This window comes from Peromyscus maniculatus, chromosome 21 (genome assembly GCF_049852395.1).
Source record: "Peromyscus maniculatus bairdii isolate BWxNUB_F1_BW_parent chromosome 21, HU_Pman_BW_mat_3.1, whole genome shotgun sequence".
Lineage (NCBI taxonomy): Eukaryota > Metazoa > Chordata > Mammalia > Rodentia > Cricetidae > Peromyscus > Peromyscus maniculatus.
In genome coordinates, this window is record NC_134872.1 from 17801154 (window position 1) to 17826298 (window position 25145).

The 25145-nt window shown below is 46.4% G+C and overlaps 1 protein-coding gene across 4 annotated transcripts in view; it reads left to right on the top strand.

Moving 5' to 3' along the window:
- The window catches only part of Bicc1 (BicC family RNA binding protein 1), a 238309-nt gene that overhangs the window by 192245 nt on the left and 20919 nt on the right, over nucleotides 1-25145 (top strand). For 3 of the 4 annotated variants that reach the window (XM_006979051.4, XM_076557005.1, XM_076557006.1), the window contains 12 exons: nucleotides 6297-6376; nucleotides 8059-8217; nucleotides 9341-9394; nucleotides 9873-10067; nucleotides 10430-10681; nucleotides 12962-13093; nucleotides 16581-16767; nucleotides 18577-18738; nucleotides 19664-19860; nucleotides 19992-20124; nucleotides 20792-20948; nucleotides 22872-23034. In XM_006979051.4, coding sequence (XP_006979113.2) covers nucleotides 6297-6376; nucleotides 8059-8217; nucleotides 9341-9394; nucleotides 9873-10067; nucleotides 10430-10681; nucleotides 12962-13093; nucleotides 16581-16767; nucleotides 18577-18738; nucleotides 19664-19860; nucleotides 19992-20124; nucleotides 20792-20948; nucleotides 22872-23034 — 1871 coding nt within the window. The remainder of the gene's footprint in view (nucleotides 1-6296; nucleotides 6377-8058; nucleotides 8218-9340; nucleotides 9395-9872; nucleotides 10068-10429; nucleotides 10682-12961; nucleotides 13094-16580; nucleotides 16768-18576; nucleotides 18739-19663; nucleotides 19861-19991; nucleotides 20125-20791; nucleotides 20949-22871; nucleotides 23035-25145) is intronic. The other variant, XM_076557004.1, reaches the window with a different exon arrangement.

Here is a 25145-nt window from a genome sequence, read left to right on the forward strand (position 1 = left end):
CTCTCTTGGATAAAAGTGAGACGTTGCTGCTAAGTTCCTTGGCTCGTGTGAAGCTGCTGTATAAAAGGCAAGTGTCCTGCCTGGTTGGTTGTCGCCACAAGCTAGAGCTGTCCGAGAGAAGGGGACCTCAGCTGAGACAATGCCCCTGTAGGACCAGCCTGTATGCAAGCCTGTAGTGCATTTTCTCGATAATGATTGACACGGGCGGACCCAGCACCCGGTGGATGTGCCACCTCTCGGTCCTGGGTTCTGTAAGGATGCAGGCTGAGGGGCTGGAGAAATGGCTTCCAGAGGACCCGGGTTCAGTTCCCAGCACCCACATGGCAGCTCACAACGGTCTGTGACTTCAGTTCCAGGGGCTCCGACACCGTCACAGAGAATATATATACAAGTAAAACACCAGTGCACATTAAATGAATAAATAAATAAATCTTAAAAATAAAAGGAAAAGAAAGAAAGCAGGCTGAGCAGGCCATGAGGATCAGAACCAATAATCAGCACCCTGCCATGGCCTCTGCTTCAATTCCTGCCTTAGGTTCCTGTCCTGACTTCCCTCAGCGATGGACTTAAACTGTGAGCTGAAATAAGCATCTCTGCTTGCTGCTGCTGCTGGTGGTGGTGGTGCTTTATCTCAGCCATGGGAACCCTAACTAAGGCACAAGGCTATCTCTGAGGAATCCAGAGAGAAGTTTACGTGTTCCATAGTAAATATGAGCAGCTGCCGGTCACTCTCAAGTTGAATTCACTTCTGCTGCTCACCAGAATGGCTTGCCAACCTAAAGGAAAAGTGCTCAGAATCAGCTGACGGGTCAGTAGTGTCTCAGCTGTGATGAGGTTCAAGGAAAGTTTGAAACCAAATCCCGTCAGCATATGGGATGTAGTATATTTGTTTTGTGCCTATCAAAGCACATTATTCGGGAAATACCACAGTGAGACAAGCTCGGCTTTCCGTTTACTTCGATACAAAATCACACGTTAGTACAGAACGCCGAGGAGAAGGCCAGGCTGTGGCCTGGGAAGCCAGCTGTTGATCCACAGGAGGACCTCCAAGCTGCCCTCCCTCCCTCAGCTGGGGCAGAGGGCACTGTGCCAACACATTAGCATCCCTGTTCTTGGGAATACCTTAGAGGTTAGATAACCTGCATATAACAAGGCAACCTCAAACTGCAAAATAAAAAAAATAAAAAAATAAAAAAAAAAAACCTTGGGTTAGTTTAATAGCATTATGTGGTTCAGGGGTGAAAAGCCTGGATGGCTCCTGCACAGGACCCTAGGTCAGTACTCAGCACCTGTGTCAGAGACCCCAAACGACCTGTGACTCCAGCTCTAGGGGGACACACTGCCTCCTCCGCCACTCACTCACACGCCACACACACACACATACACACACACACACACACACACACACACACACTCACACGCCACACACACACGTGATTAAAAATAATAAAAGTAATCTTCTTTTAAAAAGTAACTTTTAACAGATGTCTTAAAAACATTATAGATGACTCCACACTAAGGCAGCGTAGACTCTTAAAGCTGACCGGCCATCTGACACAGTCCTTTCCCCTCACTGTCATTAAAATTCCCGACAGCAGCTTGATGAGGGAATGATTTGTTTCCTGCCCTTGGTTACTTAGGCCCAGGCGCTTGAGCAGAACAGCATGGTGGCAGGAGTGTGTGTGTGTGTGTGTGTGTGTGTGTGTGTGTGGTGTGTGTGTGTGAGAGTGTGAGTGTAAGTGTGTGTATGAGTGTCAATATGAGTGTGTGTGTGTGTGTGTATGGGTGTGTATGTGGGGGGGTGAGAGTGTGAGTGTAAGTGTGTGTATGAGTGTGTCAATATGAGTGTGTGTGTGGGTTTTTTTGGGGGGGCAGCTGTTCATATCACTGTGGATCGGAAGCAGAGGGTTTACAGAAAGTGGCCAGGGGTAATATATTCCAGGAGTCTCAAACCCCGTGATCTATTTGCTCCACTTACCGACAAACTCCCAGTCAGCTCCACCAGCTGGGGAGCAGCATTAAAACAAACAAACCAACAACAACAACAACATCAAACAGGAGCCAGTGGGGACTTTTCAGATTCAAAGCATAGTACCACATTTTCTGCGTTCATTATCTCTCTCCTCCCCCTCCCTGCCTTCCCCCTCCCTCCCTCCCTCCCTTTCCCCTCTCTCCCTCCTCCCTCTCCCCTCCCCTTCTCTCTGCCACTCTCACTCCCTCTCTTCCCCCTCCCCTCTTTCCCCTCCCCTTTTCCTTCACCCCCCACTCCCCATCAGCCCTCCAGAGACCCTCAGTAACTTTCGCACTGTCACAGAGCTTGTGAATGGCCACCTTGGGATTGGCTTAGGGAGCCCACACATTTTCCTCACCATGTGAAAAGACTCTGAGCTGACTGCAGAGTCAAGACGTTAGAAGAGGGAATATTCTGTGTGAGGTGTTCAGGCTCTTCCGGGCTTTCTCTCTGAGGTCAGTCAGCACCCTTTAGAGACCTAGAGCTTTTTTTTTTTTTTTTTTTTTTTGAGCCTTGATTATATGTTGATTTTTGGACAAAAATTCTAAGCTTAAGACCAAGGCCTTGTTTATATGGGTCCCCCAGATTTGGAAATTTAACTATGATCACACAACCCAGAACACACCCAATCTCCTACCCACCTAAGCGGGTAGGAAACTTGAATCTAAAATGCTTTGAAAGCCAGGTCTCCTTGAGTGCTGTCTTGATGCAGGAGGCCCAAAGTGCTATAGCTGGCCTGGTGTGACGGTGACACTCTTAGGCAGGCGTGCATCTAGGGAGCATACGAAACCAATGAATGAAATGTGTGCTTAAATTTGCTCCCAGGCCTCAGCCATTCCATCACACGGGTATGCAGATACCCAAATCCGAAGAAAAGATACAAACATTCCCAGTCCCAAGTGCTTCAGGTCAACGACACCGCGTCAGTTACTTCACCGCTGCTGTGACAACACACCACAAACACAAGCAACGTAGGGAGGAAAGAGTTGCTTTTGGCTTGTGGTTCCGGTGGGGGAGTCCACAATGGCAAGGAAGAGATGGCAGCAAGCAGGAGCAGGAAGCTGAGAGATCACATCGCCCTCCATCAACATAGAGGGGAAGAGAGTGAACTGGAAGTGGGGTGAGGCTGTGAATTTTCAAATCCCATCCCTGGTGACATCCCTGGTGACATCCTCCTGCAAGGCTGAACTCTAAAGGGTCCCGCCTCCGAAAAACAGCACCACCTACTGGAGAATCAGGTGTGGAACTCTATGAGCCTGTGGGGGGACATTTCACATATACTCCTTTTTAAAAAGCCATTAAACTGCTTAGTAACTGCATTAACTACTGTGGATGGCAACAGCTCAATAGTGCTCAGTCACAAGGACAGGACTCAGCTATAGACTGTTGTGGGGAAGACTAATGTCCTAAACTATGATATCAATAGCATGCAACCGTCCACAGCATGATTAATGCAGTCATCTGAACCAAGTGTTTTCTTTGGAGTTTTCCACGGAAAGGAATGAAGAGAACGTGGCAGTTCAGCATTCCACCATGTTTCCAGGGCTGGGGTGTTTGGGAGAATGGAAGCCCAGGAGTGGAAACGGAACACAAGGCCATCTTCCTAAAACCACGACAAAGCTTCACCTAGGTGCATGGAGCATCTCAACTCTTCAAAAACGCTTACTGGAGAACGTGTTTGAGGTGTTCTCCTAAGAACCGTGGTTGGCTGACCAAGCCTGTGAACTTACAGGTGGAAGCCAGAAGAGCATTTCTGCAGGAAGTGTTGAGCTCCACAGAACAGGGCCCGTTTTCTTTTTCTCTTCTGTGGTGTTCACACAGCACAGCTGCATTTCTCTGGCGAGGGATGGTTGCTAGCCGGTTTCCTCTCTTCCACGGGAGGTGACACACCAAAAGACAGGAGCAGATGGGTGGGGTTGGAATCAGAAAACCAATGCTCTCCCAGGCCTGATCAGAATAGTTCGAGTCAGAATTACTTAGGAAAGCCCAGGGCATATGGTCTCCTTGGAAGTGAAGTGTCCAAGGCTGTGCCCCTGTGCAGACATTTTCCACGGTAAAGAGCTGTTGGTAGGTTCAGTAACACTATAGGTGTGGAAGACTTGCTTGGCTTTATAACATCCATGGTGTTGGGTATGTCTACCCACTTTCCAACAAAAGCAAGGGCTCAGTAGCCTTTGGGGGACTTTGGAGACTGTACAGGCAAGGTTGTATTGAATAATAATTCACTTTATGGCCACTAGGTGGTGCTCATTCACTTCCAAATTTGCTATCGAGGCATTTTCTTCTTTTGCTTATAGTTCTGTTGAAAAGAGGGTGGACAACCAAATTATCCTCCAGCCGAGAGTCCCTGTTCCTCTACAGGTGCAAGTGTATGAGAATTTTAATGTGCTTACTCAGCCTATGAAGTAATGGGTTTACAAATTAACATACCACCCCTCTCTCTGTCTCTGTCTCCGTCTCTGTGTGTGTGTGTGTGTGTGTGTGTGTAAAATTAATTTATATTCTTCAGAAGCATTTTGTCACTTGTTTTGGACCAGTACCTAATGATTACAGCAAACATTCTCATGGTTTTACCTGGTTTCCATTGTGGATTTAAGAATCCTCTACATAAACCAGTGCAATGCTTATACCGTGAATAAGCATGGCATGTACGTGTTCCGAGGAGCACAGGGTTCTCCAGGTCTAATTGGGTCCTCAGTGTTACAGCAGACACAGGAAGTAAAACTGAGGCCGCTTGAGACTGGACTCTGACTGTGGGTAGCAAGCATTTGGAGGTTGCCTCATAGAGGCTTCTTAAGGGAAGTGTGTGGAAGTTAGCTAGCAGATAGGGAGAGGAAAACCAAGCTGGGCCTAGGCAGGAGGCTTCCCGAAGGAGCAGTGAGGAGAGCTGGAGGGAAGATGGGGTTCCTTCCTAGCATCTGGCGGGCGGGCATCCTGTGTACCCTGTGCCCTACTTTTAGGACATAGGGAAGACATTTTAGAAAGCTTTGAGCAATCTTAAAGCTGTTGCAAGTGGGATTAAAAGACAGGATAAGTAGAGACCCAGGCAGGAGTAGCTGAGGAGATAGTTAGTGCAGGGCGGGGCTGGGCAGCAGCAAAGGGGCTGATTCAGTGAGGTTCAGCTGCAAGTGTCTCTCCAGGGGCCAAGGCACCCCACACCTTGCATTCCAAAGCTGCAGAATGTTGTCTGCTGTGATCTCATATCCAGGTCAGAGCAGTGGGTAGACTTAAGAACATGGGTCTTTCCTTTCCTTCCTTTCCTGGCCTCTCCCGTGTATTGGCCAGTTGCGCCTCAGAAAGTGTGACATGTTCAGTGTGGCATTGAATTTGACCTAGAGGGTGGGCTGTCAATGGAGGGATCCCAACATGGGAGAGATGTGTAAAGTTCAGGTATAGTCCCTACCCAGTGGTTCTGGGTCCTTAACCTGGAGAATTCCTGCTTTGGAAGAACAAAAGGGTTTGGACAGACGACGTGGTAAGTGTGGAAGGTGCCTGGGTATTTACTGATCTCTGTCCTGATACGTTCCCCAGTCCTTGGCCCACTCCTTGGTCCAGTGAAGATAATTAGAAATATCTCTTGAATGACTGAACATGTCCCTATTTAATATTCAGTGAAATACACAAAGCATGGTGTGTATTAGTTACTCAAAATGAACTCTGGATAAATGTAAAATATTCCCTAGTGGACTTTGTTGCTGTATTACCTTTAACTTGTGAGGATGTTTTCTATAATAAATTATCACAGTTTAAATTGTGGGTCCAGAGTTGGAAGACGTTGCATTATAGGACCAGGTCTGAGTCCTATAAAAACCACCCTGAGTGGTTTTCTAGGGCAAGTTACCAATGCTGCCTTCTACATTGGTTCTCCCTGTTAAAAACAACAACAGCAGCAGCAGCAGCAAGCATTCACAAAGCTATAGCTTGGATTCAACAAATTATTGTATTATCTTTAGAAAAGGACCAGGAATATAGCAAGAACTTAATTTGCAAGTCACATTCATAGATACCTTATTTTATTTCACAATGGCATGATTACTTATTTTGCAAATCATTTTTCAAGTTAAATTGCTTATCCAGTTTTCCCAAGAGGAAAAAAAAAACCACATTCACAAATGCACAATTTGGGTACTTTCTCATGATTTTGATTACAGTGATCACACAGATACAATGCAGTAAATACTGGGTTTATTGCGGATTATTGTACATGGGAGCCAACAGTCTTAAAGCAGGGAGTTTAGGGAGCTATGAAAGTCTCATGCAAGCCTTTTTTTCCTTTTCTTTCCAGATCCCCACATCAAGGTTTCTGGGAAGAAAGATGATGTAAAAGAAGCCAAAGAAATGATCATGTCTGTCTTAGACACAAAAGTAAGTGACCAGGAGTGCTGTCAGCTGCCAGGACCCTCCATGGTGGTACCCAGGGAAAAATGGGGAAAACAAATAGGGAAGGTTTGAACAGGCACGTGTGATTCTGCTGGCGGGAGGAAGGTAGAGGAAGGGCTTAGTTTAAATGGTTTCTATCATGCCAAGTAACTAATCTATGTTTATATGTTATATATGACTACATGTACAGATATATGTGTGCACATATATGCCATCTCCAGAAAGATACATTGGCCCTAGTTAGTATGGGGTCAGTAACAAAGATGATAGAAATGAGCACATTGGCTTTTCTGAGGTCACGGGAGCCCTGGAGCCCGGGTGTGCGCATATGTGTGCTCAGGCCGGCCTAGATGTTTGATCCGCTGCAATACATACAAGAAACAGTAATGACAGAAACTGAACACATGCAAGCAGCATACACTTGTTTGTGATGTTTCTTTAAACGCATCGGGAGCCCTTGCTGTGTGCCAGGCACTTTATATTGTACACTTTAGAGTAGCTAGTTTTATCCTCAAAAGTAACTCATTACAGAGATGTGAAAGACTTTGGCCAGCATCTCAAAGCTGGGAACGGGGGAGGTGATTCAAATCCTGGCTGTGGTTCTGCCCTCCCCGCTTACTGCTTAGTATTTTGTTGAAATATTTCTGATCTTGTCCAGTCTTTTTTTTTATTACTGTATTTATTTGTGTTCTCTTTTTTAATTTTTAAGAATTAGTTACCTTGTAATCATTAAGTATTTTAGGTTTCCCCCCCCCCCTCTCCTAGAAAAGGGGATATTCTCTTGTATTTCAAAAGTGAAAGTGAAAGAAGTTAAGTTTAAAAATAAAAATATTTGGGTCACAAGTCAAAAATTTATGATTTCAGAAGGTTTTAAAATTACTGATATTTTAACATCTTGAGTCATATTGTTCAGGAATGCCGTTCACAGCCTTGATCACTCAGAAGGATTTTTACATGGATCCTCATAGCATTACATAAAATTCCTGAGCATTAAATCCTCGGGTGCCACTTAGACCACCACCTTTTTATTCCCCACATCTTGAGATTTTTGCATTTTCTTTAATGTAACTGAGCCTCTGTTTGGAGTTCAATTACTCAAGGCTTTGGCTGCCAGAGTCCATGCATTTGAGTTCTTCTCAATTTCTCCCCCACCGTCAGCTGGAATAAGGGACAGTTGTGTAAGGTTGGGGAGCCATGTTGACGCTACTGTGCATAGGAAATCAGGCAGCATGTGTTGTCCATGTTGTGTACTCTCGATGGGGGCTTGATTTCTATTTATGGTTCCCCATCATCATAGTTCCACTATCCAACATGGCATCTTTAGTCTTGTGTCTTTTCATCCGTCTTTCGTCCATTTGAACTGTTCCATGAATAATGCCTTTAAAAGAAAAAAAAATCCTGAATAATTTGTTCTTGCAGCTGACTATATTTAATTTTCTGACAATGTACTGTGGTTAAAAAAACTTGTTGCCTTCTGCTGATGAATTTGTTGCAAGATGAGATTCCTTCTTAGTGAAGAAGCTGGTAGAAATCTCTTAGGCTGAGATTAGCCTGTTGAGAAATCTGCAGTTTCCCACAGAGTCCGTTTCTGTTAATACTAAAGTGCCGTTAAGGGCAGAGTGTGTGGCATTGTTAATGCATCGGGATACAACCCTGCTTCTGCACAGAGCAACCGCGTCACGTTGAAGATGGATGTCTCACACACAGAGCACTCCCACGTCATCGGCAAGGGCGGCAACAACATTAAAAAGGTGATGGAAGAGACTGGCTGCCACATCCACTTTCCCGATTCCAACAGGAACAACCAGGCAGAGAAAAGCAACCAGGTGATTGTCTCTCCACACCCTTGAGGTTCAGTATGCAGATCCCTTCCGTGAAATGAGGAGTCAGAGTAACCTACTGATGGCAGACATTGTGGGTGCTGCACTCCCCCCCCCAGACTGGGGTGCTTTGCTGTTGCAGATCCATGATTCTCTGCTTAACCTCCAAATAGTAGAAGTCAGGGGTGGGGTAGTCTCAAAATAAAGAGCATGATGAGGAACTAAGAGAATCTCTCAGGCTTATCTCGTCCCAGCAGCCTTGTCCAGTGCGTGGATTCTGTCCACACAGTGGCAGAAGTGATCCTCCAGGTCACCTTCTAAGAGGCAATGCGTAGGTGCCCTGCCTCCTCACACTGGCAGGATTACAGCCATTTGCTTGGACGTACTCCTGGGGCTGCTTCACTTTGGAAGTCACGGGTCCACACGAAAGCACTCCCGGTCCTTGAAGACTGCGGACTACCGCTGTGTTATTTAGATATGTCCTCTCGTCTTAGTTAATCTCATAGTGGGAATCTGTCAGCTCGGAGGGTGAGTGGGGGAGTGATTTTGTGCTGGGATCTCTATGAGACCAGGTCAAAAGCCTTGATGAGAGGCCCAGGCATTATTCAGAATACCTGACGGTGGCTGTGACATACCGTGGAACTCGGTTCTCCCACCCAGCATAAGACTAATGCTTTCATGGATGGGTCATTGAGGCCCAGGGATCTATGGAGAAAGCTGGAGAGGCGGATACTTAAGGCTGTGATTATTTGCCAGCTGATTGGAGGAAGAAGGCGATGGCTAAGAGCCTAATGCATCCATGTCATTGCTGCTAATATGGAACTGACACAGAGCTTAAACAAAAGGGGGAGAGTGCTGTGGACAAAAATGATGATGAAAACGGGGTCAGAATGGCTTCCTGGGAGCTACTGGCTGTGGTCAAGTCCAAGAGGTGACATAGACCAATGGCCAGTCATCGCTGGAGGAGGGTCTTATCAAAATCAGATTCTGGTTTGATGCGTCTCAGTTCCGCTGAGGTTTATTTGTCATGAGCCCCAGGGCTGTCGTGTTGAGTAGCAAGGGTGTGGCTACCTAGGAAGGCCGAGGCGGGCTTGAGTGGTGGAGTGAGCCTGGCTCTCTTATTTTGCAGGTGTCTATAGCAGGACAGCCAGCAGGAGTAGAATCTGCCCGCACGAGGATTCGGGTAACCGCGCTAACCTTTGGGATTGTTCATGCATGCCCACCACATTTGCACAATGAGGGGCGGAAATAGCATCATCGCCATTTAGTAACCAAGTCCCATTTTCAGTAAGGAGGAGACGGTGGGACAGGGTACCTTCATGAGCACTCTGGCCTCTGTTGGCTGGTCCCTGTGGGAGGCATTTCGAGTCAGTATTTAGACCACAGCATCCTACGTTTATTTATAAATGCTTCTCGATTGGAGACTTTCTGGAAATGCTCTGGCTTTCGCCTGTCTCTGATCCGATAGAGGCCTGATGGAGAGTATCACAGGCCCAAGGCTCCTTCCGTTAGGAACGGTGGCACGATGCACTGGATCTCGGCCCTCCCTTGAAGACAATTCAAGTCTCAGGACCCATCTTTAGAAAAGAGCAAATGTGTTCCCCACCCCGAAAATACCAGGCTTTTTTTTTTTTTTTCACTGTTGCTTTGGGTCCTCTCAGGAGCTGCTTCCTTTGGTGCTGATGTTTGAATTACCGATTGCTGGGATTCTCCAACCAGTCCCGGATCCTAACGCCCCCTCCATCCAGCGCATCTCACAGACGTACAGCATTTCTGTGTCGTTCAAGCAGAGGTCTCGAATGTATGGTGCTACTGTCATAGTACGAGGGTCTCAGAATAACACTAATGCTGTGAAGGTGGGTGGTTTAACGTGATGGAAAAACACAGGTCGTGCACGTTTTCTTTTTATTGTTGTTTTGGTTTTTTGAGACAGAGTTTCCTATGCTGATCTTAAATTCACAATTCTCCTGCCTCAGCCTCCCAGCTGCTGGGATTATAGATAGGCCTATGCCACCACACCCAGTAGAAGTTTTGTGCTTATGATTAGTAGACTAATTGGTTTCCAGAATTTTCCTTTGTGCTGCTTGTGGGCCCATAGAACATGCTAGTGATGTTCCCATAGTTGTTGGAGGTACAATAGACACTTTGCCCATATGGGGGTGGTTGTATTTGATGGGATCACTGCGCCCGCCCCCCACAGTCTGCCCTTCTCTGCCAGGAAGGAACAGCCATGCTATTGGAACACCTTGCGGGAAGCTTGGCATCTGCCATCCCCGTGAGCACACAACTGGACATCGCGGCCCAGCATCACCTCTTCATGATGGGCCGGAACGGGAGCAACGTCAAACATATCATGCAGAGAACAGGGGCACAGATCCACTTTCCTGACCCCAGCAACCCACAGAAGAAATCCACCGTCTACCTCCAGGGCACCATCGAGTCTGTCTGTCTGGCAAGGCAGTATCTCATGGTAAGGCTGCTTCAGTCAGCTTTGTGATGCTTTCCTTAGACTTCCTGGCATACCACGGGGTTCCACACTGACCCCCACAAACCTGCTATTTAAGGAAGCAGTTTTGAGGTCCAGCCCGACAGGAAACATTCCCGGTAAAAGGAAATAAATGGGAGAAAAAGGGCCATTGTGCCTCCACTGGTCCAATTCCTTTGCATAGGGAAGCAATTTTCTTATATTTTTCTTAACTTAGACTAAACACAGACGAGATTTGAAATGAGTGTACTCTGTGGTGTGGGTGGGAGGCGACTATTTACATCTGACATGGGGTACCGGTGTGCCGTTTGAACCCTCAGTGGAAAGCTAAAAATACTGTTTAAAGGTCATCTTCAAAGGCTGAGGGGATGGCCCCGGTTGGCAAAGTGCTTTCCACACGAACCATGAAGATCCCTAGTGCTCACTTGAGCAGGCAAGGCTGGAGCCTCATGTCTGTAATCCCAGGACTAGAGAGGCAAAGACGAGTGGAGTCCTGTGGATTGCCGGTCAGTCAGTGTCATCTAATCTGTGAGATCTAGACTCCTAAAGAGACACCATCTCAGTAAGAATAATAAGAAGAAGGTGGAAAGTAAACAGTAAAGGAAAACAGCTGCCCATGACCTCTGGCCATCACATTACACCCACACATACGTAAAAACTTGACCTTTGGCGATCGGAAACATTTGCATACTTAATAAATTTCCTGTACAAATAAAATGGCGAATTCACTCATGAATTTGAATGCTACGAAAGCAAAGCATCAGTTACGTCATTCAAAAGCACTCCAGTGTATGGCATCTCTCTCCTTCCCGAGTTTATTGGAGACCCCAGCTTGTGTCGCTTGGTGTGTAGTAACAGCAGACAGCCGTATTGCTGGGCTGGCGGAGACTCGTATAAACAGCCGGCACTCTTATGCAAGTCGATGCTTGGCCTTTAGTGACATTTGAGTCAGGAAGCATCAGGTGTGACCTATTAACTTGCGGAATTGGTCTTTTTAAAAAGTCAGAAAACCCAGCTTTGTATACTGTTGATTCCATCCCCCCCCCCCCAGATGAAACTTCCGAGAGTCAGCCAGGCCAATGTGAGATTTAAAAATTCACCTTTTGTGACCATTGGGTTTTGCCGTCTTGTTTATTGGGTTGTATCGTCGTTAGCGCACTAGCCGTGGGGCATACTTACAAATCGGGACTGCCACAGTTAATCTTCAGAGTGTCTTCTTTTCCAGGGTCCTTAGGTGTCATTTTTAAGCTCAAAATGCTTGACGAAAAGTTCGCATATTCATATTCCTACTTTGGTCACACCTGCCAAGAATAGAAAAGTATTTTGAAAGGCACTATTAACCAATATTGAAAGAAGGGAGAAAGAAATTCAAAGGTTTTAAGGACCTTTTTTTTTTTTTTACTATCTATATAAAAGTCACTTTTATTCGTAAGTGAAAGGGCACAACCTACTCCATTTTGATCACAGTGTGTTCAATGTTGTTGTCTGATGCATGTGAACACAATCCAGCAACCAAGGACTTGAGCTGAGCAGCATTCTGTGCAAGAGGAAGAGGAGGTGTATGGCTCCTGGCTGTGGCGATGAGGGCCAGGAAGAGAAGCGCAAAGAAAGCCAAAGCTAGCTTCTGTAGTGGGAAGAAAAAGGATTGGAGGTCGGGGCAGTGGTTCACTGCTCATGCTGGGAAGGGTGGATACAGCTTTCGCTTCCTTAAAAGGAGCAGTTAAGAAACCTCTGAGTGAGGTACAGACTCTATCTGAAGGACATTGAGAGTAGGCCCTGGCCTGGAGGTAGAGAAGGATCCCAGCCATGCAGATCTGTGGTGGGATAGGCCAGGCTGGGCCACAGTGGAGGTCGTTAATCAGCAGTTGAGTTCTCCTCATTCAGGATGCAGTGACATGGCTCCCCTAAGTCCCTGTGCAAGGGAGGGCACATGATTTGAACCTCAGAGTGGCGAAGAGTGTTTTTTTGTATATAACTGAATATAACTATATATAACTGAATATAACTGAAGTCAGACAGTGAAGGATTTTTCCAAAGTAAACATTAGACTAAAAAAATAAATTTATGCCAAACCTATGAGCTTAACACATAGTTTCAGTCCCCCAGACAGCCTCCTGCCCCTCACCTTGGTCCCACCCCATCCATCCTTGTTGTGAAGATGTGAATGTCATTTAGTTTTCATACTCGATGGTGTATTATTTATAGCTCTGCTCAGGTACTGGGTGCCATGGGACTGGCTCCTGAGATTCCTGCTGTCTTTTGTAGGGGTGTCTTCCTCTTGTGCTGATGTTCGATATGAAGGAAGAAATTGAAGTGGACCCACAGTTCATCGCACAGTTGATGGAGCAGCTCGATGTCTTTATCAGTATTAAACCAAAGCCCAAACAGCCAAGCAAGGTCGGTTCAGAGTCTGCGCGCAGTGACGCGTCTGTAACGTTGTTCTCTATGCACGTTGGCTGTTCATTTACAGGGAACTAATTTCTAATATGCATGTTAGTGTATAACAACAGTATACATTCATAACAGTGGCCTCTATGATCTACCACCGTTTTCTTCTTTTGTTTATTTTTTTGGAGTCCATTTTCAGTAACCATTATTTTTCCATAATTACATGAAAAAGAAGCATCTTTTTTCTTTCTTTGTGATTTTTACAAGAAATCAACCAAACCAATCGATAAACAGGCTAATAAAATGAACAGACCGTTCTCAAAAAATGATGCACAAATGGCTAGCAAACATACAATGTTCAGCCTCCATAGCCGTCAGAGAAATGCAAATTTAAACTACATGAAGATCCCATCTCACCCAGTCAGAGGGGCAGTCAGCCAGAAAATGACTAAGAGCAAATACTGGTGGGGAGGTGGACAAAAGGGAGAGCTTTCACACCATTGGGGGGAATATGTAAACTAGTCAGCCCGTTGTGGAAATCAACACTGAAGTTCATCAGAAAGCCACAGTAGACCTACCATATGAATGAGATATACTCCTCCTGGGTATTTATCAGAAGGATTCTTTATTTACAATCAAAGCTAGCTACAGGCTTTATTTAGTTGCTAGGGAATGGCTAAGGTGATTTATGTGGTGTGTGTGTGTGTGTGTGTGTGTGTGTGTGTGTGTGTGTGTGTGTGTGTACCTATTCAAATCAACTCATAGAACACTTCCAGAACTTACTGTATGCCAGCCACTGTGCTCCCTAGCAGAAGAGTTGCCTTTTCTGTTCTGTTCTTTCCTTGAATAAAGGCCACAAGTAATGAAAATGCTCAGTTTACTTAGCACTTTCTCTGTCCCGTGCTGTAGAGATTTGGTAATTACATGGATGGTAAAGGTGCAGTGAGAGAAATCTGATATCAGTTGCCCGCAAGAAGGCAAGGAGGGAGGAGCGTCCATTCATTAGTGTTGTGAACGCTGTGGCAGCCCCTTTGCAGAGCAGCCTGGGACCCTGTGATGGTGCTGCTGGCTGTTGCTCTCTATCAGCCTTTGTGCTGCTGCTGCTGCTGCTGCTGCTGCTGTGTGGGCTAAGCAGGGATGAAAACTCCCAGCCGGGAATGACATGTTAGGTGGCAGTGTTGACATGCCAACATTTTCTAAATCACAAAGCGTCGGCTGATGTGGGGTTTGGGGGCACCCCAAATTCACCACTAGGAACACTAGGAAGGAAAGTAGGATTAGGAAATAATCTAGGGGCATGTTAGCAAAAGTCACAAAAATGTCTTTGTTTCAGGCAATCACAATGGTACATTAATCCTGTTTTTTTTTTTTTTTAATCTTTAAAAGCTTAAAAGATGTGTAAACTATTCCTATGGGAAGTTTCGAAGTTCGTGGAATGTTTTGAAGAAAAAATTCCAAACAGCTGAACATTTTTATTAAATGCTAGTTTGCATTGCTTTATGAAGTCTAGTGAACAGAATTTGACACTGTACAGTTGGGCATTACAGAAATGTAGATGCCTTGCCTTAGTGCACAGGAGTGTATCACTGGGTAAAAACAAACCAGCAAACATCTTAATCTGTTTGGGCTGCTGTAGCAATGCCAAAGATGAGGCAGCCATAGATGAAGGAAGTCAGGAATCAAGGAGGAGGCTGGCGAGCACAAGATTCAGGCCAGAGCAGGCTTGGTGTCAAGTTAGGACCTGGGTCCCCATTCACATAGAGTGCTGTCTCACATAGAAAGGCTCTCTTCCTCTTCCCTCCCCCCTTCTCTTTCTAATTCTATTCTTTCTTGTGTGTGTTCACATGTAGGGGTGTGTACACACATGCATGCATGTGGATATGTGTGTGTGTGTGTGTGTGTGTGTGTGTGCGCGCGCATGCATGAGTGTACACGTGTGTGTGTCCACATCCACATATGAAAGCCAGAGAGGGATGTGCAGATGGACTCTGGGGTCAGAGAGCCCTAACTTACTAAGGTAAATAAATCTGCCTAACTTTCCATTTTAAACTTCTATGCCACAGATATCATCTTTTGGGTAGAATGGTTTGTGTGTGTCTTGCTTGTGATTTCTACATGAGTAAATTCGGTACTTTCTGTGCAACTGGGGGGAAATCAGCCACACCTTCTCTCAGGGAAAACCCTAAGAGAAAAGCTAGCCCAGATTCTGGGTGAGTGGAATGGAGTGAGTTCAGAGTTTGCGAACAGGCCATTGGTTTGGGACATTATGGAGCCTCCTGCTTGACTAACTTAACTACAGCCACCATCAATAGCAGACCCAGAGAAGGGTTTGTCCGTGCAAGGACAGGTGTGAGGATTCCAAGAGCTCAGGAGAAAATGAGCATATGTCAGGCCGGACAGACTGCTCAGTGGCTGGATTCTAACTACCATTTTAACTGCTTTCTTAGTCAAGTTTTCCTTACTGCCACTGTGTGAGTGTGTGGATGTATATATAATTATAGATGTTTAGAAATGTAGTCAGTTATATTAGAGAGATTATATATGTATATATAACATATATATGTATATATGCAGGCAGTAAGGAAAAATACACACTCCTGCACACGACACATATCACAAGGTTTGCCATCGATGTGTTCTCACTGAGGGTCGGGGTGCCTGGAGATGTGTTAGCTAACCCTCAGACCACGATGTCAGAAACGAGCGACTGTTACTATGCAGTCTGTATGTGGGAGTGGGTTTATGATTTGGCTTCTGCAGGTAATGGGTGGGGGGGGGAGGCTTCAGTATGAAGGCCAGAGGCTGTGTAGTAGGACAGGGCTTTGACACCAAGAATTTACTAAATCTCTAAGCATCTCTGGATAGGAATCTCCACCCCAACAGGTTGGATGGGAACTGGAACCTTCAAGCTGCCTGCAACAGTACACACACACACACACACACACACACACACACACACACAGTAGGTGGATGCTGCCTGCAACAGTGCGTACACACACACACACACACACACACAGTAGGTGGATGCTGCCTGCAACAGTGCGTATACACACACACACACACACACACACACACACAGTAGGTGGATGCTGCCTGCAACAGTGCGTACACACACACACACACACACGGTAGGTGGATGCTGCCTGCAACAGTGCGTACACACACACACACACACACACACACACACACACACACACACGGTAGGTGGATGCTGCCTGCAACAGTGCGTACACACACACACACACACACACACACACGGTAGGTGGATGCTGCCTGCAACAGTGTGTACACACACACACACACACACACACACACACACACACACACACGGTAGGTGGTAACTAACATTTTACAGCTCTACCAGGAGCGGCAGAGGCTGATTGAAGGTGGTCCTCCCCCTCCTGTGGACTCCTCATTTGCATTTTCATTGCCCTCTCCATTCATTGTATACTACTCCAGTGTCACCTTTTTTTTCCCCCATTATGTGTTTTCATAGTCTGTGATTGTGAAAAGTGTTGAGCGAAATGCCTTAAATATGTATGAAGCAAGGAAATGTCTCCTCGGACTTGAAAGCAGTGGGGTTTCCATAGCAACCAGTCTCTCCCCAGCATCGTGCCCTGCCGGCCTGGCATGTCCCAGCCTGGATATCTTAGCTTCGGCAGGCCTTGGACTCACTGGACTAGGTATAAAGTTTATTATTACCACTGGGGAAATGCTTATCTGGTTCCCTTTCTTTCTACCATTGTGCTGTCTAAATGCTGTTTTCTCCTTTGAGCCCCAGGGTGGGGTGAAGAGCAACAGGACCTGATTCATAATCTGGTTTTGTTGTTGTGAGGCTCTGTGGATTTGGGTTGCCCAGATTCTCTCTATGTTGGCATAAATAACCCCAGGCTGACTGCTTTTATTTTCAGTGGCTCTGTTTGTTCTTCTAAATTAAGAATGCCACCGAGATTGAAGGGAGTGGGGCTGACGCTGATGTATGTGTTTGTTCTCTCTGGCTTTGCAGTATTGCCCTCCCTCCCTGGAGATAAAGATTATCCAGTTTGTTCCAAAAAGTAATTGCAGATCTGGAGGGCAGCTGGAGAAAGGGAGGGGAGAGCCCCTGAACCCACCCCCAGGGTTAGGCTTGATAAGCCCAAGGTCACTAAGGAGAGCAAGCGTGGCTCATACCTTAACTCACAGTGTTAGGTTGTTAGGAAAGCAGAGTCCTTGCTGTTCCTGACACAGTGTCCTCATGTAGGGGTGGGCTTTCTCACAGGCTGACCAGGAGCTCTGCTACCGTTAGACCAGGCTCACCATTTTCATGCTTGTGTCCCAAATGCCTTCATATAAAAATCAAGTACAGTAGGCCAGCACATCTTTCTGCTTCATTCAGAGTAGATGGCAGGAAAAAAAAGTTTCAGCAGATCTTTTAATTTTTTTCCCCCTTTTTCCTTTAAAATATATAGTATGATGGGCTGTGTTATCGCTCAGTGGTAGAGTGGACATATACGGACCTAGGTTTATCCCCAACACTGGAGATAATGTGTGTGTAACTCGTTGGGGCTCCAAATTGCCATACTTGAGCACCACTACAGTAATGCAGGTTCTTCGCTGACCAAAGCTATCTCCTCCACACGGACCTGAGCAGTCACAGATGCACAGTAATGCTGTGGACCAGGACATGCCAGAGAACTCAGTATGACCCAACTCCGTTGTGTTCTAGTTGAGGAACTGGAAGGAGAGGCAGAGTTCCCGAGTGGAGGAGAGCATTTCTTGACTTGACCATCCAACTCCTGTAACACTGGTGCCTGTGAACTTCCAGAAACACAGAGAAATGAACATTTTTAGACTAGAGATCCCAAAATTCCCAAAAAAGAATCTCATTAGTTATAGCAAGCATGGGATGCTCGAAACATAAATCAAAGCCAGCCCATTTCCTGGGCAAGCTTCAGTCATTGGATGGGAGCCTGAAGAAGTCAGCGTGTGTTCAGACATGCAGAGAACCATCTGGTAGTGCATCCTCTCTCCTAAGTACCAGACAGTCAGTCTGCCACAGGAACGGCGTCCCTAGGCATTGCCAGGTGTGAACGCTTGGAAAGGGATTTGTTGGGAAGCTGATAACAAGTGAGTCACTTGGAGAAACAAAAAAAGAGCTTTTTATTGAACAGAGGTTCGTCCATCCGGGCTTGTCAGCAAGACTAGTAGTACTCAGTACACCTGACTGCTGCTGTGTTAGCTTGGGCACATCTGTCTCCTCATTCTCATGGCATCTATTAAATGGGCATCTATTGTCTATCTGAGGATGAGCGAATTCCTATGATGGAGTTGTGAGAAGAGATATTTCACAGGAATATCTGAAATAACATCTTTGAAGGAAAGCCTGTCACCTGTATTTGACAGACTAGAAAGTGTCAGGTTTTATTGGTGCCCGTTCCAAAAGACAGTATGAACGTCTTCCCCTGTTTCAGAATCTTGAACTTAGGTGCTGACTTGACTCTCACTCCTTACAGGTTTGTTGGGGCCCACCACCTTGTCGCTCAACACTTCAACCACCCCAAACTCACTCCTGAATGCTCTCAACAGTTCCGTCAGTCCTTTGCAAAGTTCAAGTTCTGGTACCCCGAGCCCTACACTGTGGGCACCCTCCATCGCTAATACTGCAAGTGCCACAGGTCAGTGTCACTCAAGTATAATCAAGAGCTGTGCATTCTTAGATACTGCCTGGTTTGTGGTTTTTTTTAAATAGAATTTACAAAGGATTCCATTTCTTCAAAGCATCCTCTAGCCCAAAGGAAATCTCCCGCTGTGTAAATTAGTTAAAATGGAGCTCAGAAAAGCCAAGAGCTTTTCATGCAAGCAGCACCTCATCCGCACAGCACAGGTGATAAACAGGTTAGGAAAAGCAGCTGGATGCTCAGGGGACAATGGCCAAGGCACATGAGGGTTAAAAACAGAGCTCTACCTGGAGGAGCTATTTCTTAATCATGGACTCGGGTTCAGCTTTCTTCACTTGTGCTGTGAGGGGTCTGGAACAAATAGAGTGAGAAGTGGTATCTCATTTTAACATGGTTTTATTTAAAGAAAATGGTCGTGTGTGTGTGTGTGTGTGTGTGTGTGTGTGTGTGTGTGTGTGTGCGCGCGCCAAGGTATACATGTGGCGGCCAATCAGTTCCCTCCTTCCAGCATATGGGTCCCAGGTTTCAAACTCAGGTCATCAAACTTGGAAGCAAGGGCCCTTACCCACTCGCCAGCCTCCATTTATGATTTTTTTTAAAAAAGATTTATTTGTTTATTATGTATACAGTGTTCTACCTGCATGCGTGTCTGCATGCCAGAAGAGGGCATCCAATCTCATTATAGATGGTTGTGAACCACCATGTGTTGCTGGGAATTGAACTCAGGACCTCTGGAAGAGCAGCCAGTGCCCTTAACCACTGAGCCCTCTTTCTAGCCTCCGTTTATGATTTTTATAGTAATGTTAAATCTATTTACAGAGATGTTGTTATTCTTAAATTCACAGGGAAAGGAATTTCTCGTGTTATCCAATACAACAGTCTCTACTAGGTTGTCTCACACTGTCTTCCCAAACCATCACAGGTTTCTCTGCTATACCACACCTTATGATTCCATCCACTGCCCAGGCCACGTTAACCAATATCTTGTTGTCTGGAGTGCCCACCTACGGGCACACAGCCCCGTCTCCTCCGCCTGGCTTGACTCCTGTTGATGTCCATATCAATGGCATGCAGGGAGAAGGCAAGAACATCTCCACTTCTTTGAATGGACATGTGCAGGTAATGCCTTCCTGGGAGGTGGGGTGGTCTGTGCTTTGGGCAAGAGAGGAGCTACTTGAATTTTTTTTTTTAAAATGTGTGTTCACTGGTGTTGTTTCTAAATGGTGCTTTTATTTTATTTATGATTTCAGCCTCCAAACATGAAATACGGTGCACTGTCCACTCCGTCGCTTGGGGAAAAAGTGCTGAGCGCCAACCATGGTGATCCATCCATGCAGACGGCTGGGCCTGAACAGGCTTCTCCCAAGTCAAACTCTGTGGAAGGTTAGAATTTTCCTTCTCAGACAGGCTTGTAGCTTGGATAAAGGGACACACACCCCTCCGGGGGGTGCGGGGGGTGGGCAGGAAGACTGCATAGGTTCTGAATTGGTTTCATTCACCAGTGCCTACCTTAACTATGCAGAGTCAATGTCTTGCCTGAAATTCCAAAGAATGTAGCAAAAGATGAACTGAAAGGCACTTTCCACAGAAATACCACTGTTCCATTATTGTGTAATATGAAAACATCAGCTTGATCAGTGTTTGCATATGAGTTCACCCCAACAGTCTCGAAGAAACATGATTTGGGGTGAGTTCATTGGAAGAGCATTGGAAAAGGAAGATGAAAAACACGAAGGTCCCACCAATGTTTATATGCAAATATAAATTCCCTTCAGTCCCAACAGCCTTCATGGCACACAAGGGCCCCACTAATGTTCATATGTAAATACATATTCTGCTTACTCCAAACAGTCTTCAGGAAACACCAGGATCTTCCCTTCAGGTTGCATCCTGGAGACCGCCCGAGCTTGCGGAGATGTGCCCTCCTTGCCACTGAGAGCACTGTCAGGACTCTGGAATTGGCTCTCCATAGAGACAGGACTTTCTCCATGGCAGACGAAGATGACCTTTCGGTTTTTCTCCTCTCCCCGTCACCCCACCCCCTCTGCAGGCTGCGATGATGCCTTTGTGGAAGTGGGCATGCCTCGAAGTCCTTCCCATTCTGGGAATGCTGGTGACCTGAAGCAGATGCTGGGTCCCTCCAAGGTCTCCTGTGCCAAGCGACAGACGGTTGAGCTACTGCAGGGCACGAAGAACTCACACCTCCAGTATGTATGCTCATCTTCCCGGGAGGAAATGGTGGGAGGAGAATTTGTTTTGAGCGCAGTGGTTAAGACTAACTCAAGTCAGGCTAGATCATCATGGTGGGCTCTTCCATTCCCTCTCCTAATAAGATTTTAAAAACTCAATGAATAACCGCTGTTTTCACCATTGTCCATCTTTATAATCTTCCATCACTTAGTGATTGGCTTTCCAACAGTATCCTCAAAACAATCCTTCTCGCTCTGAAACTTAGAGCAGTCTCTCTGCTATTCAGCCATGAGTAGGGGCAATTTTTAGGCTCTGACTTTTGCATTAGACAGTGTCCAGCAGTGAAGCCACCTTAGCTGGTGTGGAGGGGGGGATTCTTAGGCTGTAGTTCCCTCCTATCCAGTGCAGGACACGGCAAACCTTTAAACTTTGTGATCAGCCTGTGAGTTTTATTAGCTAGAACTCCTCCTTGCACAGTGGTTATCATTGTGGTATCCTTAGATTGCCTTATTTTTTGGTCCTCTCTCAGGGGAAAGGGTCTCTCACCTGCCCAGCTAGTTGAATTCCTCTTCTGTCTTCTTAGTTCCTTGGTTGTCTTTATGGAGTGTCTTTATAGAAAGATACACACACACACACACACACACACACACATGTTATATACATATACATATATATATATATATATACACACACACACACACGTTATATACATATACATATACATATACATATACACACACACACACACACACACACACACACACACACACACACACACACATATCCTTACTTCCTCCATTTCTTGCTAAAGCCACTTTATTCCACCCTGGACTCATTCCACTCAGTTCTGCTTTACCCGTTTGTCCTTCGTGGGAACTAAGTCCCCAAATGGCCACTCTCCAGGGTGTGTTCCTCAGGCACTGTGCTTCCTGATGACTGTTGAACCTTTAAAAACACAAGCCCTCCCCTTTGTCTTCAGTACCTTTCGATCCTTTTCCTTCTCTGCCGCCTGGATGACGCCCCGGCCTCCAGCACTGCCTCCTGCCACCTTCTCCCGCCAGTGTGGCCCCTTATTTCCTGACTCTCTTTAAAGTTGGACTCACCCTGTCACACGGTGACACTTCCACTGTCCCTGTGACTCGATCCTGGGTCCCTTGCCTTTCGCTCGCTCTGCTCTCTGAGTTGCTGCTCTCCTGGCCTTTGGCCCCAGTGAACCGGAAAAGCACCTTCATTTCTGGTTCACGTGTCTTCAGGGAGCCTCTGTCAACGTCTGTCAGGCGGAGCCTCTTGCTCACGTCTCGTCTTCTGACATGGGAACTGAAGAGGTGGTTGGTTGCAATTGAACAAAACAGCACATGCTTTGGCTTCAGGTACATCCTGATGCATCATGGGCATCAGGTATCCTGTCTGTTATAAGCATCACGTGGCCCTCTGCTCATTCCCTAAACAAGCTTCGGGAGTATGTCTTACTGGCTCCTTTCCTTCATAACCAGTATCACATGTATTTCACCTGTGGGATTTCTGCCATCTGTCTGTCCACCTTCAGGCTTACCCGGGCTGTGCTCAAATTTTGCATGAGTCCCTGGTATCTGGCGGATGTACAAACATCACAAATCTTCTCTGTACATCTGTTCCCTGTGTGCCACAAGCAGAATACCATGTGTACTCCCTATAATGCGGGTGCCTATATATGGCAAAACAGTTTTCACCTCTGACTCGAGACCCAGAGTCACCCTGGAGCAGTGACCTTGGACAAGGTCCTTCCTCCTGTGTCGGGTGGGATGACAGCGTCCCCTTTGTTTCCGTGCGGCTTCGTCACGGCATTGCCCTGAGGTGACAGCAGGTGATGGCAGAAGCACACACAATGAACACACACACGGCAAACGTGCGGCATGTCCGTGTGTGAGGTGGGGCAGTGAATTCCCAACTCTCTTTCACAGCAGCACTGACAGACTGCTCTCAGACCCTGAACTGAGTGCCGCAGAAAGTCCCCTCGCCGACAAGAAGGCTCCGGGGAGCGAGCGTGCCGCCGAGAGGGCAGCGGCCCAGCAGAACTCGGAAAGGGCCCGCCTGGCCTCCCAGCCACCGTATGTCCACATGCAGGTAATGCAGGCGCTGTGGTAATGCAGGTGCTGCAACTGCAGTCACCCAAGGGCAGGGCGCTGGGCTGGGCATGCAGGAAGCAGGGGGCAGATGTTAGCTTGTCCTCCTGCACCCTGGTCGGCGGGAAACTCAAATAGATACGCAGGAGTTTGGATTGGGTTTGCTATGAACATTAACGATGAAGTGCAAGATTTAGATGAAGTAAAAGCGGTGATCTGTCTGGCTGTGATCTGTCTTAAGCAGATGATGTCGTATGGGTTACCTCAAGCTTTATAGGCATGTAAGAGATGGTCTTTCTCTTGGATAAGCAATCTCGTTTTCTTCTGTCTTAGAACCAGAGATAATAGACTCGGTGCTGTTTCAAAATGGCTATGAAAAGAGCCAGTGTAGAATTTGAATTCTTTGGAGGACGATACAGGATAGCGACAACTGTATGGTTTGGATGTTCATGATAGCTTCAGACAGCTTCCTCAGCCAGCCCTGGCATACCACTACTTTCATAGCGTGACTTAGAGCAGCTCACTAAGCGTGAGAGTCAGTATCTCAGCTTCATGTAGAGGTGTATGAGAGGCAAGGATTTAGCACCCCTAGGGGTCACACACACCCATGAACGTTTTACTTTCTGCACCAGCATGACTGGGAAAGAGCATCCACCTTGTAATGAATTCTCTCTCTCTTCATCCCTGCCACCTCCACAAACTTCACAAAACCCTAGAAATCTAAACAAAACAAAAAAAACAAAAACAAAAAGAACTACCATGTTAACGCATGCAACTGAATGACACTACTTTTATTTCAGTGTGAAGTAAAATTCAATCCTCCTTGTTTTTATTTTATTTTTTTAATCCTTTGCATTTGAACAATTTCATGAGTCTTGAAATGGATAGAATTCATAGCTTTCATAATTCATCAGTACTTAAAAAAAAAAAATACCAGGTTCCCTTTATGACCCCTGTGGTTTTGTGTATCTCATGGTTGCCCTCCTTTTGCCTACCAGCTTTGGGTCCTCGTGAACAAGTTCCGAGGTTTTTCTTCTTGTAGGTTGGATGACAGTGTTCTCACTGGTGACTCTAACTAGATGTGTTAATGCCATCAGTGGGCAGCTGGCTCCAAAGTCAGGAAATCTAGGAGAGTCGCTAGAGAGCTTTGACGCGAGATACACCGAAGACCTGTCTCGTTCAGTGGCTGAAGACAGTGCCCGCCTCTTCACCACCCTGGCAGAGTGGTCTCTCTAGCACTCTTTTCACTCATCTCTCTCTTCCTCAGTCCTCCAGAGACTGCCGGCTGTGTAGGCTCCAGATGAGCTCTGACATGCTGTTGTCTTCTTCACAGAGACAGCCCTGGCTTTAAGTAGAGTTCATTTTTTCCCACTCTTGCCCCTGGAAGTTAAAGTTGATTTTTAACTCCCAGTGCAATTTTAAGCTGCTCCCAAATAAAACCATAAAACAGCGTCGCCTAAAACCCAGGCTCTCTGAGGTACCGCCGTGTTCTTTGTGCTACTGCGTGTGTTGGGTTGCCGCTGTCCATCACCTGGCCCAAGGTTATTCCCAGCTCTTTGCCCCCTCTTCAGTCTTCTGTTGCAGGCTGTAATTCCCTGGGAACCTTATATATGCTGGTACAGTCTTGCTGGGAGAAGAGCCAAAGAACTCTTGCCCGTAGGTTCTTGATCTTCCTGGTAGGTCCTTGAATCAAGTCTTACCTGTTCCCTCGACTACGGAGGCGAAAACAGGGCAGCAGCTGGGATGTAGCCATGCAGGCATAGATCTCTTCAGAAAGGCGTCTCTCCTGGCTTCTGCATAGTGTTCAGGGTTAATAGCACACAGGTGTGGTCCTTCCGTCAGTGTGGTACCAGGGTCTCTAGGCTCAATCCTGTTGGATTGTTAGTGTCCAAAGCTAGATCGTTGCATTTATGCAGCTTCAAAAGCCAAGGCTCGGGCTGGAGAGATGGCTCAGAGATTAGGAGCATTGGCTGCTCTTCCAGAGGTCCTGAGTTCAATTCCCAGCAACCACATGGTGGCTCACAACCATCTGTAATGAGATATGGCACCCTCTCTGGCCTGCAGGCATACATGCAGGCAGAACACTGTATATATAAACAAACAAACAAACAA